The 16693-nt window shown below is 54.3% G+C and overlaps 1 protein-coding gene across 3 annotated transcripts in view; it reads left to right on the top strand.

Annotated features, from left to right (window-relative positions):
- Positions 1-3539, top strand: part of MDGA1 (MAM domain containing glycosylphosphatidylinositol anchor 1) — a 56251-nt gene extending 52712 nt beyond the window's left edge. For all 3 annotated transcript variants that reach the window (XM_045843284.1, XM_045843283.1, XM_045843282.1), the window contains 3 exons: positions 1333-1463; positions 1696-1804; positions 2511-3539. In XM_045843284.1, the coding sequence (XP_045699240.1) occupies positions 1333-1463; positions 1696-1804; positions 2511-2602 (332 nt within the window). In that variant the 3' untranslated portion in view covers positions 2603-3539. The remainder of the gene's footprint in view (positions 1-1332; positions 1464-1695; positions 1805-2510) is intronic.
- Positions 3540-16693: the final 13154 nt, after the last annotated feature.

Raw genomic sequence — 16693 nt, 5'->3', positions numbered from 1 at the left:
TTGGAGCTGATGGGGTGCTCAGGGAAGGGGGCAGAAATTCAGTGTTTGTTTCGACAGTGAAAGGGTGGTGTGTCCTTGGGGCATGGAGGTGAGGGAGGAAAAGAAGGTGTGAATGAGACTGGGTCCCAGGGGGGATAGGACCAGGGGAAGGTCTCCAGGAAGGGGGAGAGAAAGAGGTCCCATGGGGGCCGGTGGGAAGCCCAGAAGGCACTGGGTGTTGGTGGCAGCCCTCCTGTGGCTCCATCTGCTGGTGAGGAGGGGAGTGTTTCTTGCCGTCTTTGTCCCTCCTATCCATTCCCCTCCCGCTCTACCTGGGCTCTGGGCACCAGCTGTCCCCAGACCTTGCATTTTGCAGGCTCTTCTTGGTCCAAGCCAACTCCTTTGATCTCAGGCAGGGAACACTTGGTGGCTCTCCCGCACTGGGGTCTGTCTGTCTGGTGCTGCAGATGGTGCTGTGGAAATGCCAGCCACCGGGTGCCGTCTAACTTGATTCCTCTCCCTTCTGAGCCAGGTCTTTCGCACCACTGGAGGCTGGAAGAGCTGGGGAGGGGACATAGAGTGGCCTGGGTGCTCTTAACCAAGCCACGATCCCCCTCCCTTCCAGCGTCTCTCAGCACCTCCAGAACTCCAGGCCCCCTGGCTGCGGGCAGATGGGCTCAGCACCCCCAGACTAATGCCTCCAAACTTTCACTTTCACTCCTTTTACCACAGCTATGTGCACATATACTAATCTTATTCTTTAAATCAACTCATTCCTTTTTTCTTCGCTTTGTCCTAAGCATTAATATTAGAGAGATTGTGAGTTTGAAGGGCTAGTTTCACTCACCTCTGAAACATACATGTAAGTATTAAAAATTTTAAAGTCGATTCCTGTACTTCCAGAAACCACCCCACGTCTCAAGCACTGCCATGGGTCTGCGTCGCGTGTTTCGGAATCCTGCTGTGTGTGCAGACAAGGCCCCATCACCCTGGGGCAAGTGTCCTGTCTAGAGGGGGCATGGGAGTGTGTGTGTGTGTGTGTGTGTGTGTGTGTGTGTGTGTGTTTAGGTTAGGGGATTAGATGATCAGGAAGGAAGGGAAGAACTGAAAGAAAATTTACAAATTGTCCCAATGAACTGAAGCCCTGCTGCTGTCTCTCTCTTTGCTGTGTTAGCTATTGCCCCTCCCCTTGGCCCAGGATAATGGGACATTGAACCAGTAGGTGATGGGCAGGCGACACCTAACCGGGACAGTGCTGGGGGCAGTGGTGGGAGAGGAGGGCTTGGTGAATGGCGAAGGGGAAGGGGCCCTTGTTCAGACCTCACTGGCCCGCTTTCCTCACACCCACCACAGGCTCCCTGAACCTCCTGGTGCGGTCCCGGAACAGAGGAGCCCTGGACACGCACGCCTGGTCCCTCAGTGGCAATAAGGGCAACGTGTGGCAGCAGGCCCACGTGCCCATCAACCCCAGCGGGCCCTTCCAGGTGAGTCTGTCGGGCCCAGAGGCCCCCCACAGGCTCTCCCCGGCCTTGGGCGGTTGCTCGGGCCAGGAATCACTCGGGAAGGCTTGGCAGTGTCCGGGGAGCCGGTGCCGAAAGCGGGCAGGGTGTGGGGTGTGGGGCTGGGGGGCTTCCAGGGGCACTGAGGGGAAGAGGTGGCAGTCTGTCTGGCGGAACCTCCCTAACCCCTGCTCCCTGCCCTCTGACCCCACCCCAGATTATTTTTGAGGGGGTTCGAGGTTCGGGCTACCTGGGGGATATCGCCATAGATGATGTCACACTAAAGAAGGGAGAGTGTCCCCGGAAGCAGATGGATCCCAATAAAGGTGAAGGCTGGGAGGGGGGTGGGAATCTGTGGGGGGCCCCGTGGGTAGGCGCCTGTGTCGGGGGAGGAGGGTGTTGGAGTCTGAATGAGGGTTCGGAGTGGCTCGGTGACAGGCTGTGTGCGTCCGTGACTAGGGGACACCCGGGCTCCGGCCTGGCTCAGGCTGTGGGGCCCGTGCAGGACAACGAGACGACCAGGCCCTGCCCTCCTGTGGGTGTGCTGAGCTGTTTTCATGCCCGCGTGCCTCCTGTGCCCGTGTCTGGGCACATCTCTGTGTGGGCCCAGAGGCTCCCTTGGAGAACAGCTCAAGTTTACTGAGCCATTTCTACATAGTAGGCAAGATACACTATGCGAGAGCTCATTCAATCCTCAAAACAGTCCTCTGGGGTAGTTCTTACTATTAGACTCATTTTACAGATGAGGAAACTGAGGCCCGCTGAGGCCAAGTAAATTTCTCCCTGTCTTAGTGAGCCACAGAGCCAGGACTTGGACCCCGCAGGCTGAGTTAACCCCTCCACCACACCTCCTTGAGTCCCTGCTGCTAAGTGTGTCCATGTGCATGGAGGGCGATGTCTGCCCTCGGGTCTCCAGAGAGACGGGGCAAAGCGACGGGCCCCTCTATGGCCTGCTGGCCTGCCTGCTACTCACTGGCCCTCCCGCACTGACTGGCGCTCTGGCCTGTCTCCCCTCTCTCCTTCCCGTCGCAGTGGTGGTGATGCCGGGCAGCGGAGTGCCCCGCCAGCCCCACCCGCAGCTCTGGGGGCCCGTGGCCGTCTTCCTCTTGGCGTGGCAGAGATGATGAGAGCTGCGTGGCCCCCACCCCGCCCCTGGCACACCAAAGTGTCTGCATCGTACCAAAGACTGACCCCCGCCAGCCGGGGTGCCCGGGGCAGGACCAGCCCGCCAGGGAGGGGGCCGATGTCGACTGCGAGGATGAGCAGAGAACAAGGACAGAGGTCCAGCGCTGAGGCCCTGCAGACAGTCGTTCGACACACGCACACTCACACACTCACACACAGAAGTATATTAAAGCACAAATTTCTATCCGACCCGCCAGCCAGCACCTTCTTTACTGCAGAGATGGGAGACTCACCTGAATGGTGTCTGCCGCCCCAGGGACCTTGGCACCATCTAGGCCTTGTCCTGGCTGCACCTGTGGTGTGTTTCTGCTCTCACTTCGTCCCTAACTTAAGGCTGAGCCCCAGCCCTGTGGCTGTGCCAGAAAGAGAGTAGACGCAAGGGTCCTCTCTTGACCAGACTTGGACTCTCTGGGGTCGGGGAGGCTGGGGTCGGAGAGGCCAGGGGGCCCTTTGTGAGCTCTGTGAATGTCCCCGTGCAGAGGACAACGAGGAAGATGAGGCACCTGCTGCTTGCAACTCTTCCTGGGGCAAGGGCTAGAAAGTGGAGACCCCAGGTCACCCAGATCCCCTGACCTGTTCCTGGGATGTCATACTCCACCCCCCACTCTCCGTGCCTCCTTTGAAGGGGCCCAGCATGGCGTCGTGAGCCTGGGCCGTCTGAAGATGGACACCTTTCCCCGCTACTCCCACCTCCCTCTGAAGCATCCGGATTCCTGAGAGCACAGTGCCCCCCCCACCCAGAAGGCTGGCCCAGCCTCAGCCCCCAGCTGTACCTCCAAAGAGCCAGGGTGCCCAGGCCGCTTTCTGAGGTGAGGCCTGACTCCGAAAGGGACAGAGGGAAGGTTCTGCTTTCACAATTTTGTGTCCCCATATCAGACACTGAACTTGGGGAGTGCAGCCTCCGTTTCTTATATACTTAGTGTGAGGGGCTGCCCTGGGTGGGAGGGTGTGGGGGGAGGCTGCCCCTGCCCTCTTCTACTGGTGAAGGAGGAGGGGTTTACAGAGCTGGGGTGGGGGGTGGGGCAGTTGCTGGTCACCCTGTTCCCTGAGAGCTGAGCTCTTGTCCCCCAGCTGTGAAAGGGCTCCCTATCCTTGGGATCCTTGGGTCCTAGGTAGGGTGCCCAAGTTAGACATGATGGGATCTGGACCTCTCCTCCCCAGCATCACCCCTGAGCCCCCACACAGCTATCCATGGGAGAGAGCAGGCCCGGCCCCTTCCAGGACGAGTCTTGATGCCTGTGTGCATGTGGCCACGTGTCCCTGTGGGTGTGCATGGGCGTGCATGTGTGTGGGCCTGTTGTGTCTGTGTAGCCCTGTGGGTACATCTCTGGGCACCAGAGTGTGCAAATATGAGCCTGTGTATGCAGTAAGACACACCTGTCCATGAGGGATGAGTCCGCACACCTCATCCCTGTGAGTGTCTGTGTATGTGGGCATGTGTATCCATCTCCATGAGTGACAGGGAGGCTTGTGGGGTGATGGTCAAATAGATCATGTCTAGCCCTATTCTGTAGTCTCAAACTGCCTGCTACCACCTGCATTTCTACCTTTCATTCTCTGTGGGTGACAATGAGCTTACAGACAGCTCTGTTGGAATGCAAGCACCTTCGGGAGGGGATGCCACAGGGCCTATCCTGGAGCATGTGGTGGGGACAGCTGCAGGGAGGAGGTAGCAATGCCAGGAGCAGTCAGGGAACTGCTCTGCCAGGCCTGTGTTACTAGCAGCTGGTGGGCCCTGGGCCAGGGTTGGAGCTGGTCTCCTGATAGCTGACCAGCCTGGCTGCCTCTTGGGCCCATCCAAGGCCTCTGTCTGAAACAAGGGGCTCCAGGTCCCCAGAACGCACTTCCGTCACACTCGCCGGCCGCTGTTCCTTCCTCATCCCATCTGTGTGGGGTCTGTTGTCCCAACCAGACTGTGAGCTCCCCCTCGGGACTTTCCAGCCCTCTCCCCACCCCATCCCAACTTCATGGCCAGCACGAGTGGGCCTGTTCTCTGGAAATCACTTAGCGGGCTTTGCCCAGTGGGATGAAATATGCCTAAATCAGTGCTTCCCAGCCCTGGCTGCAGGTGAGAACCACCAGAACGTCCTTGAGGAAGCACCAGGGCTTGGCTCCTACCCCACAGGTTCTGATTTGATTGGACTGGCATGTGGCCTGGCATCAGAAATGTTTGAAAGCTCCTTAGGGGGACCCCAGAGTGGGAACCACTGGCCGATTCCCTGCTGGGGGCTTCCTCTGCCCTCCGGGAAGGGGCCGGACACCCAGGAAATAGCCCCGAGTGCTTCCTCCTTGAGGTTCCATGGCACCCTAGGCTGGCTTCCCCCAGGTGACCTTCGAGTGTTCCTGCCCCCACCCCAGCTGCTCCACAGTGGGAACCTTGTCTCCCCTGCTCACCTCCATAGCCATAGAATCTGATGCAGAAAAGGTTCTGGACATCTGTCAGCCAAGCTGGACTGCATACATGTGCCCTTGAGTTTCTCACCTGGAGAAAGGGGACCTGGTGTCGTTGACAGAGAATGCAAGGTGAGGAAGTGACAGGGAGCACTGCTGGAGGGAGGTCTCAGAGGGCCGGGGAAGCCCTGACTTGAGGGTGACTGGACCTGTGGGGACAAAGTGTGCTTGAGTGAGACCCAAGGTTCCTGGCCCTCGAGTGCAGGTGGGTGGGGTTGGTATGTGTGGGTCTGTGTGTGCCAGCAGGCCTGTGGGGATGTGGGTGTCAGGTGTGCTGGCCCTAACGGTGTGTCGCGTGAGCGCCTCGGTGTGCCAGTCCGGGTGTGTTTATGTTGCGCCGGGAGGTCTGCAAAGAATGAGTGCCTTTGTGTGTCCCTGGGCGGCTTGTCGGTGTGTGTGTGCCTGTGAGTCAGCGCCTCTGTACCGGTGTCACCTGTGTATCTTTGTGTGCCATTGGGTGTCAGTGTCTGTGTGTTGATAGGTGGCCCATGAAGACCCCCAGACCGGGGAGACCGGGCTGGCTGGATCCAGTGCATCTCCCCAGTGGCAGTCTCGCCCTCTGGGTCAGGGTGGCTGAGGCATTTCGTGGCCTTAAAACTGGGAGTCCAGGGTCAGCTCTCAGGGTGTTAGGGTCCCTCCACCTTATCCACTCCAGGTTGGTGTCTGGGGGATAAAGGGACTCCTGGGCCAGGTGCTGTTCAGGTAGGAGAGGGGGCATCTGAGTGGCTTTCCTGCCCCTGGGGCCATTGGACAGCCACCCGGGGTGCTGAGCTAGGCCTGCAGACCAAACCCCTCCTCCTGGGACGCTCCTCCCACCTCCGCCCTCTCTGAGACGGCTCTGGCACCTCTTCCCCATTCACTCTCCCTCCTCCCTGTGCTCTGTGCAAGTCCCTGGCTCTGGCTGTCAGCACCAGGCTGGGCCTCGGAGGTCCATGCTCTTCGTGGTGCAAATGAGAAGGGTGAAACCTGGAGGGGGAAGGGACCGGCCCTTGGTCGGTCACACAGCTAGTTAGAATGCAGCCACCTTGGAAGCTGGCACTGCAGCCCTAGTGTTGTCACCCCACTGGCCACCGCCCCGGGGTCTCCTATCAGGTAGCGATGAGGAGCGTGGTCAGACGACCCCATCTCTGGGAGCTGGAACAGGTTCCTGGGCTCTGCACTGGCAGAGGCTCCGTCTCCCTGTCCTGAATTCTGGACCCTCACCCCAGGCCACAGCCCCTTCCAGCCCTAGTCAGGCCTGGGTACCGCACAGAGGCCGCCTTCCTCTACTTGCACTGGCCGTGGCTGCGCGTCCCTTCCCCTGGGTTCTCGGAAAGAAGAGACTCTGTTTCCTCTCTCCTCCCCTCTGTCCCCACACACCCTGGGCTGGGAATGAAGGTCAGTGTGTCCTTGTGTCCCCATCCTGTTGACACCCCCTGAGGACCAGGACGGCCTGAGGGAGCCTGGGCAAGTCCTAGTGTTTTCTTCTCCCCGGACCTCTCACGGGGCTGGGCAGCACTTCCAGGGTCAGTCCCCAGGAACAGGTGGGCACACCTGCTTTGGAGAGTCCCTGTAGGGCCACTGGTTGAGGTTCTGGGTTTGAGGACCTTTCCCACTTCCAAAGGCAGGGTAAGCACCACTCCCTCTCTGTTAGTCCTAAGTGTATATCTGAGCAGAAGTGTGTGTGTGGGTATGTGTGGGTGTGTGTGGGTGTGAGGGTGTGAAGGTGTGTTGCTAGGGCAGAAGGATCACTGTTTCCTGAGGATCCCTGACCCCTAGTGCTAGAAGGGGCCACAGAGACCTTCCAACCCAGTGTCCCCACTGTACAGGTGGAAAACCTGAGGCTCAGAGAGATGGCCCTTGCCCACCATCCCCTTCTCTCCCCCGTGTCATCTACACTCATTCCCCGGGAGCCTGACGGGAAATGCCCGCCCTCCTAGTGTCCCCCCTCCACCAGCCACCCACATGACCACCGTCTCCACCCAGTTCTGCTGACTCCTCTGCCTCAGTGGTCTCCAGCACCCTTCCCACCCCGGTGGCCGGCTCACCAAGGCCTTTACCCCGAAGCCAGGAGAAAGGGCAAGGGGAAGGAGGGGACTTCCGGCCCTGGGCCTCATGCACTTAGGAGAGAAGCCCCGCATCCCCATGCCCAGGCCTCCCACCACCACGGTCAAAGCACAACAGGAGACCCTCACTAGCGGGTGAAAGGTACTGGGGTTGTCTGAGTCACACGACCCCGTCCTCACCCCTTTGCCTTGCTCTCTGTCTCCACCCCAGCCTCCGTCGCCCCTTTGACTCTCGCCCCAAGCCCCCCGATGTAACCTCTAGTTGCGGACGCGGTTGTTTCAATAAAGCTGCAGTGTTCTAGAGCTCCGGGTCAGGCTGTGTGTGTGGGCGGCCTGTGGGGGGAGCGAGCAGGCCAGGCTGGTTGGGGGGAGAGGCAGGGGGTTCCTCACAGGCCACTGGGGGAAGCCTTTTTTCTCTTCGGCACCTGTTGTCATGGATCCCGTATCCTGTTCTGCCACCCATAGGGTGGAGACCTGCATCCTGTTCTCCTGTCCAGTGAACTTGGACATCCTCATTCATTTGTTCTTTCAACAAATGCTGCCAAGTGCTGCCTTCGTGGAAGCTCCCGGCTAGTGGGGGAGATGGATACCATGCTAACAATACACCAGGGAGTGCATCCTTACAAATATAGTTAGGGCTGCAAAGGACAGCTGATGCTGTGTGAGAAGGGAAGGGGAGGTTCTTATTTGAGTTGAAGCTTCAGGGAAAACTTCTGTAAAGGACAGGCATTTAGGAGACACGTAAAGAATGCTTGGAATTAGGCTACTGGGGCAGAAGGGTCTTCCAAGCAGAGGGGTCAGGATGTGCGAAGGGCTAGAGGGGTGAAAATAAAAAGCCCAGAAGCTTCGAGGAAGGGGGGGAGCCAGTAAGGAGGAATGGAGTCGGTCGACCACTCATACTGTGTCCCTTCCCCTTCCCGGTTCCCAGGCCCGAGTTCCCCACACAGTCTGTGCCCCGGCCTGGGCCGTAACCCCACTGCACTCCGCCTGGGCCTGCCTCCCTTGCTCACCACCAGTTAGCTTCCCCCGTGCCCTGATATCATATTATGCCAACCTTTGTCTTTCCCCAAGACCCCTCAGACTCTTAGAAGTTCAAAGCTGGGAGGTCCTTAAAAGTCACTTATTTCAACCACCTAGGGCACGGGGGCAGGCAGTGATGAGGAGGGCAGACACTCTCCTGTGAAGTGATCCCAAACCATGGGCACGGGTGCCCTAATAGGAACTGAGAGATCAGGCAAATGACAGGAGCAGAGTCTTTTGTGTTACCTAGTTACAGTGACTCAGGGAGATAAAGCAAATGGTTTCATTTTCATGTTCCAGAGGGAAACTGAGGGCCCAAAAGGTGACAAGACTGGGGCTCCCTACCCCATCTTTATCAGCTCACACCTTGGGCAACGCTTGCTGCCACACCTGGGATTTCTCTTCTAGAGCTTGGGACCCAGCACTGTGTTGGGTTGGCCCATTGGGTCCAAGGAAGAGAGACCCACTCAAGCTCCTTCAAATGCGGGGGCATTATTGTGACGCTCTGTGTAGAGAGGGGGGCAGTCGCTCTCAGAAATCCAAACACCAGAAGTGTAACAGGGATGGGTTTCTGGATTCAAGGTAGCTTCAGGAGTTGATGGCTCCTCCCCTGTGGCAGAGTAAAGATGGCCGTAAATTCTCTGTTATTCTTTTCATAGAAGGGAGGAGTCTAATGCCCTTCCCCTTGAATCGGGATTGCTCTTAGTGACTTGTTTGGCCACTAGAATGTGACATTCTGTGTTGAAGGTGACTTGCAGTTTCAGCTCAGGCCTCTCGGAACATTCTCTCTGGGAACTCTGAACCACCATGTTGGATGTCCAGCTCCCCTCGGCCTGACACGCTGGAGGGGCCACACGAAGGGCTCCAGTTGACCGTTCCCCTGAGCCCAGCCTTCCAGCCATCTCCTCAAAGCGCCCAACATGGGGAGAAAGCCTCCGTGGACCCTCCAGACCAGCCCGGCACCAGCTGCGTATCTCTGTCGATGCCACATGTAGCAGAAGAGTCTCCCAGCCAAGCTTGGCCCAAATTCCTGACCCACGCCTCAAAGTCATGGGGTATAATCAGAATAATTGTTGTTTTTAGTCCCTGAGATTGAGCAACAGATAAGCACCCTGGCATGACCCAGCGCCTGCTTCTTTGTGCCCACGCAGCTCCTCGCCTCACTCACATTTGCTCCTGCATGACCTCAGCTTCCCTGGCATCGTGTCCTCTCCAGCTCCGACTTTCCCTCACAGCCTGCCAGTGGCCGCTCCCAGTGTTCACTGACTCAGCCTCTTTAGAGAAAGGACCCACTGGGCTGGGTCACATGTTGTGCTCGGTCACACGTGTATCATTAGTGACCCATTGTTGGCTGCCCTTGGGTCAGGTGCTACCCTGATCCAATCAGCTGGGTAGGAGGAAGGGGTCATGGATAGAAAACATAGCTGCCCAGGGGCTGTTGCTTCTAGAAAGGCTGTGGCGGGCCCACTTCAGCGGGGCAAGGGGCTGGCAGGCACCGTAAACGTACCTCCTTGGTTCTTCCTTCTTTCACCCTCCTCCATGACGACTCATCCGCAGGAGCACAGGTGTGCGGTGTGTGCGCCATGCGAACAACCCTGTCCAAGGGCAGGTCCCTGTGCAAACCACACAGGGAACTTACAGGAACACAGTCTAGTGTTACTCACATGACTCAGATATTTTTATTTTCATGTGTACAGGTGAGGAAACTGAGGCTCAGAAAGATACTCTGGTTGCCCAAACTCATACAATTAGGAAGGGGAAGAACCTGGTGGCAAATCTAAATATTTGATTGTGGTGCAGTGTGCTTTCAGCCAGATGCCCTCCTTTTTCCCTCCCTTTCCAGAGCATTCTGGTTTCCTCACCAGCTCATCTCCAGGGGCTGGAGAAGCAGGGCCTTTTCCTGTGTGGCCCTCCCCTTCAGACAGAAATGGTCCTAATGGCCCTGGTCCTAATTTTCTATTTCTAGCTGCCTGATCTTTTTGCATATGTCCTTTGTGAAAAGTGACTATATCACCTTTTTAGAAAGAGGCTGGGTATAAATAAATCCAAGAAAAAAGTTGGAAGTCTTCTCCTTGAGGTCACCCTGACCCCGGTAGAAACATCCCTCCAAACTGCTTCTGGAATGAACCCCTGCCCCCAAATCCCTCTTTCCTAGGCATGCAGTCCTGCCAGTGCCCAGCGTGTCCCCCCTGCACTGAGGACAACTTGACTGCTCCCCGACCCCCACCTGATGCAAATCCTACCACTGAAGGTATCACCCTGTCTCTTTAGCACTTTCGGTGTTTAAACTTCCTGTTTTCTCTCAGGCCCCATGAGGCCAGCCAAAGCTCAGCCCGGGGGCATTCAGTATTTTGCAAGACCTCACTCCATCTACACCTGCCGAGAGAAGTACACCCCACTGTCAGCGTCCCCATCCCCCAGAACCACCCACCAGTTCACTCTCAGTGGTGGGGTGGTGACAAACAGAGTGACACATGAGTCAGAGAGGCTCAGAGTGTCAGGTGCCCACACAGAGGACTCCGTCTCTGCTGCCATTGAGAGGTGTTCATAGTATAATACGGAAAGAGAAAGATTTAAAAAGAGCATGCCTGTTACTACCTCATTATTTTCTTTAGAAACATCTATGTGTATATGTGAGTGTGTGAATGTTTTTAAGCCTAGAACATTCACTGGATTAGCTGTTGTTATCTCAGTGGTATAAAATTTCGGATGTTTCTGACTCACATGTATTATTTTTAATAGTCAGGAAAAAATCTATTTTTTTGAGGAAAGAAAAGCCAGAAGTCATTAAGGACTATAGATTAGAAATAAAGGTCACTTTCCATTCTTAGCATTATTTTTATAACTACACATCGCAGAAATTGGGAAAGGGCTTTGAATTTTGACCTTACAATCTTTTCCTGCTGAGTTTTTCCAATAAAAATGCTCAGACAGCCCTGCCTGGTGTGGCTCAGTGGATTGAGTGTTGGCCTGCAAACCAAAGGGTTGCTGGTTCCATTCCCAGTCAGTGCACATGCCTGAGTTGCAGGCCAGGTCTCCAGTAGGGAGTGTGCAAGAGGCAACCACACCTTGATGTGTCTTTCCCTCTCTTCCTCCCTCCCTTCCCCCTCACTAAAAATAAAGAAATAAAATCTTTTAAGAAATGCTCAGACAATTGGGATGAGTAGAAGAATTGGGTTGCATTCACCAGAAATGAGGAAGTGAGGATGTCAAGTCAAGTTTTGAATAAGAAAATCCCAAGGAGTACAGGCCGGGTGGCTCAGTAGGTTGGAACATGGTCCTGTATACCCAAAGGTTTCAAGTTCAAGTCCTGGTCAGGGCACATACCTAGGTTGCAGCTTCTATCCCCAGTCAGTCAGGCGCAGACAGGAGGCAACTGATTGATATTTCTCTCTCACATTGGTGTTTCACTCTTTTTCCCTTCCTCTCTAAAATTAAAACAAACAAAAAATCCCAAGGAGAGTAATGCTATTTCCAGAACAAACACCAACATTGGAGATATGCCTGACACTGGTGTGTGTGAGTGTGCATGCACATGTACAAGTGTATGTGCATGCCCTCTTTGGGACCCCCAAGGCAGGGGCAGCCCCTTTGCAGCACTTGTGTCTCCTTCCCTCCCTGAATGTGGGGCCATTTAATGAGGTCACCCCCAGCTCAGGTGAGTGTGGGGCTGACACAGCCTCGGTGGGAGCCAGGAGGGCTGGGCTCCGCAGCCTGCGGTTGGGGTGGGCCAAGAGCTCCCACACTCCTCCCCCACGCAGCAGGCAGAAAGCCCCTCAGAAACTTTCAGATCCTTTCACTAGAAGCATCCAGGCCTCTGCTGATCTCTGCCCCAAGACTAGGGTCAGAGAAGGGGTCCTGATTCCAGAGACAGGGAGAGAGAGGGGCTGAGGACTGTAATGAGGGACAGGGACCCCTGAATCCAAATTCTAGCTTGTGATCTCAAATAAACCAGCCCCATCCAGGCCTCAGTTTCCCTGTAAACTGGGGGAGGAGATGGGGAAGTTTGAACTTGAAGGTTCTTCTAGCTCTGGGAGTCAGTGAAATGAGCGGTGGGGTGTTCTTAAGCAATGCAGAGGGAGGGGCCTCATAATAGAATAAATGCAACCCCAGTGACATAGCCCTGTTTCTGTGTGTGTGTCTGTCTCTGCTCCCTTCCCCAACTAAGACCCCCCCATTACCCAGACCTAATTGGAAGCTAGTCAACCTGCTCCTTCTCTATACCCCAATTCCTGAACTGGCCTCTCACCCACCAAGAGTCAGGCAGGTGGCAGAAAAAGCAAGACTTAGTCTTAGCAGGGCACCCAGGGTGGAGTGTGGGAACGAAGACTGCTGTGGCTGAGTAGGGCAGGCGAGGGGCAGTGGGCTCCAGGCTCTGGGCTCCGTGCCCAGGGGCGGGCAGCCTGACGCACACCAGTGGCCCCAGCATGGGGGTCTGGCAGAGCACTCTGAGGTAAGGGGGTCTTGGCAGGGTAGGGTGGATGTCAGATCAGGAGGCAGAGCCAAACACAGAGGAGGAAAGGCCAACAGTCGGCAGAGAGGATGGCTGCAGATCAGGGGAGGCTGCAAGTAGGTGGCAGGGCTGGGGTCGCTGCAGCTACTAGGATGGGGGCCAGAGGAAGTCTTGTCCTCCATGGCTCCCCAGAGGTATTAAGAAAAGCCCTATCTGGCCCTTCTATGTTGGGGGTGGGGGTGGCACAGTACACCCAGAAGGTTCCCAGGAGGTCATTGACCAGCACTGAATGCCAGCTCCTGGAGTAAGGATGGAGGTGCGGCCTATACTGGGTCTCAGAGATGTTCCTTCACCCCTTTCACCCTGGGTCCAGAAATGGTGACAACTTGGGATGCAGTGGGGATGGAAAGTCCCCATTTTCCCTCTCCATAAAATGGAACTATGGGGCCCTTTTCTTTGTCTAAAACTTGACAGGCAGGGAAGTTTCTGGATGAATCAATCTTCTATCTCCCCATACCCCAGAGGACTCTTTCCCTTGGGATTCTGGTGGGACACCTGTACAGCATCCTGGCGATTTCTGGCCCATGGAATGGACTGTGGGAGGGGTGGGGGTCCAGGTCTCTTCTCAGTCCTGATCCTCAACCTCTAATGAGTGGGGCCTGACTCTGAGGAAGTGGTGCCCCCTCCTTCCTGCCTTGACTGCACAGAGCTGCACCTTCAGAGGCCTCCTACATCTCTCTCCCTCTCTCTCTCTCCCCCCACCTGTCACCATGGGAACAACAGGGCTGGCAGAGGTGTGCACTGTCTCCAGGCCTGAGCAGAGCTCAACCGCTCCTGGCTGGTGAGAACATCCAGTCTGTTTCAAGCCCACTTTCCGCACCACCCACCCTGACTCCAGGAACTCTGACCTTCTTCTTGCCTCTAAACTCCAGGATAATCTGCATCCCTTTCTCTCCACTCTTTGCTCCTCCCTTCCTGGATCTTGACCCTGGGAGTTCTTCCAACTACTAGGGTATGGGAGGACATAGTTGCACTTTTACCACATAGGTTTGTTCATTCATTCATTCATTCATTCAGCCACTTAGTCACTGTGGTGGATGCTGTCAGTTACTAATGCCATAGACACTCCCTTCTTTTTGCTCTCTCCCACTATACAGCTTGAAAAACTGAGACATTCATTTCGCAGCCTCTCTTGCAGCTAGAGCTGGCCCATGTGACCCACTTATGACCAATGAGATATGATGAAGTCTGCTGGGGGCTTTGGGGAAAGTGTTTCCTCTCTGAGGAAAGAAGGAAACTCAAGAAGATAGTCCTGTCTTTCCACCTTGGCCCTCACCCTGATTCCTGCCTATGGGCATGATTGTGTGGGGTAATGATGTCGGGAACAGTGGTAGCTGTCTTGTGACCACGAGGCACCAAACCCAAGAATAAAAACCAACATTCAGAAGATGGTGGAGCAAAAACTTGGAATGAGCCTGGGGTTCTTGATAATTCTTGAACTGTTGAATCATCCCTGAAACCATGCCTTCCACACTTCTCATTAAGTAAATAAAGGTCATTATAGTTAAAGCTTTATAAATGAGGTACAGTGGTGCCTTGGTACTTGTCATTAATTCATTCTGATGAGTGGCAAGCAATGATTGATGAAGCATTTTCTCTTGTGGGGTAGCGTTGTGACTCATACAAGTTCTAGCAAGTGCAATTAGTGGTGAGCAAACGCCATATGCTGAAACATTTTTTCTCATTGAAATACGACCAGTACCAGGAGTTCTGAAGCCAACGAGTACTGAGGCATGACTATATCATGGTTTTGTTGTTGTTGTTGTTGTTGTTGTTGTTGTCATCATAACAGCAACAATTTAGACATTCACTCACTCACTCATTAATTTACCCATACATGTGCTTATCTTCTTGATTCAGGATAGAGGTTCAGATGCTCTAACAAAGACCCCACACAACAGTGGCTAAATTAAGTAGAAATTTATTTCTCTCTCACACGACAGTCTGAGTATAAGTAGTCAAGGGCTGGGATGGCAGGGACCCAGATGCCATCGAGATGCCAGGACCCAGGATCCTTCTAGGTTGTTGCTTCACCTCACCTGGGGTGTTCTCTTGTCTGTATGTCCCAAGACATCCCCACCACATTGCACTTCAGTGGGAGGGAAGAGGAAAGCAAGAGAGGGCTTGGTCTCTTTAAAGATATGATCTGGAAGTTACATACACCATACTTTTGTCCACATCTCATTGGCCAGGACTTAGTTATATGACCCTTCCTAGCTGTAAAGGAGGCAGGGAACTGCATGTTTCATTCTAGTTTGCTATGTGTTATGCTATAAATTATATATATAATTATATATATAAAAGAAAGTGTGAACATACATGAGGTATAATTAGCAGTCATTGATTTTTTCATTCATTCATTCATCACACATGTACAAATTTGTACCATGCAGAAAGCACTGTGCCAGGTGCCCAGGCCCCAGATTTCATGCTGTTCATGGTCTATGGGAGAACAAAGAAAGTCTGGACATTTTAATCCAACCAAGCTTGTGAGCACCCGCTCTGCTTGGACGTGAATCCGAACTGAAGAGCAAAGAGCACCAATGACAGTGCATTTGGTGGGCTCAGAGACGACCCAGCCTTCCCCTCATGTCCCCTGTCTCTACAGAGTCCAAGGGCATAGGAAGAAGGAAGAAAGTGACAATGGCAAGTGAAAGCATATCTCTCAGAACAAATCTTCGCTTAGAAAAATCCTTCTTAGGCCCTGACCAGTGTGGGTCAGTTGTTTGGGCATTAACTCACAAAACGAAAGGTCGCCAGGTCGATTGCCGGTCAGAGCACACACCTGGGTTGCTGACTGGGGCATGTTTGAGAGGCAACCAATCAATATTTCTCTCTCACATCAATGTTTCTCTCTTTCTCCCTCCCTTTGCCTCTCTCCAAAAATAAATAAATAAAATATCTTTAAAAAATCCTTCTTAGGTTCTAATGAGAATCCTGCCTGCTGAGATGTTCACTCTCCTTTCGTCCCATTGTGTGAAGAACATCAGTGCGGGCATCTCCCCTGGACACCCTTCTGATGCCCCTGAAGGAAAGCTGTCAGTCTCCTGCCCTTTGGGTGGCAAAGTGACACACTTCCTTAGGAAAGCAGAGAATCTGTGCAAGAGGTTCTGGCCCCATGCCTGGCACACAGTGAGTGTGCCACAAAAGTGTGATAAATTGGATGAATGAAGAATCAAGGAGCATGTGGTAGACTGTGTTTTCCAAAATTGACTGCAGTAATATTTCTGGTCCTATATTAGTTCTTGTAGGACCTGGTCACTTCTCATGAATCTATTTCCCCTCTTTTTAAAATTGGGCAGATTTGTGACTGCCTCCTCCAACAGACTGTGAAACCACTTTGCCTGGGTCTGCCTCTCCCCCCTCACTAACAGCCAGCCTCAGCCCCCAGACACAAGACTGAGTGAGCTTCAGATCATGGAAGCCCCCGTCCTTGCATCCGCCCCATTGGATGCTGGGTGAAGTAGAGAATCCTGCCCAAGTGAAAGATTCGTGGGCAAAAAACATTGTCATTTTAAGCCATAAAGTTTCAGGGTCTTTTTTGTTTAGCAATCGATAAGCACAATGGTATGGCAGATTTTAAATGGCCACAAATGCTTTCCAACTCCCACCAAGGGATGGAGTCTATTCCCCCTGCCCTTGCATCTGGGCGGGCTTTGACCAGCAGTACACAGCAGAAGTGGTGTGCGACTGCCCAGCCTGGGCCTCAAGGGCCTTGCACTTCCATTCTCACGTTCTTGCTGCCCCGAGACTGTGAAGTGCAAGCTATCGTGCAGATGCTGGAGACATGAGGCCCAGCTGACAACCTGCACCGACCTCCACACACATGAGTTCATCTGGAACCACTCTGCCCCAGTCAAGCCACCAGCTGCAGCCACATGAGGGATCCCAGGCAACAACCCAGCCCGAATTGCTGACCCCGAGGCTTGGGGCAAAATAACGTGGTTCTTGTTTTCTAAGCCACTGAGTTTGTTTCACTTCACTAGATAACTGATAATAGC

The sequence above is a fragment of the Phyllostomus hastatus genome, unplaced genomic scaffold (assembly GCF_019186645.2).
Source record: "Phyllostomus hastatus isolate PE091 unplaced genomic scaffold, TTU_PhHast_1.1 phas_contig_40, whole genome shotgun sequence".
NCBI classification, from domain to species: domain Eukaryota; kingdom Metazoa; phylum Chordata; class Mammalia; order Chiroptera; family Phyllostomidae; genus Phyllostomus; species Phyllostomus hastatus.
The sequence above is the reverse complement of the archived record's forward strand: the minus strand, read 5'-3'. Positions and strand labels throughout refer to the sequence as shown.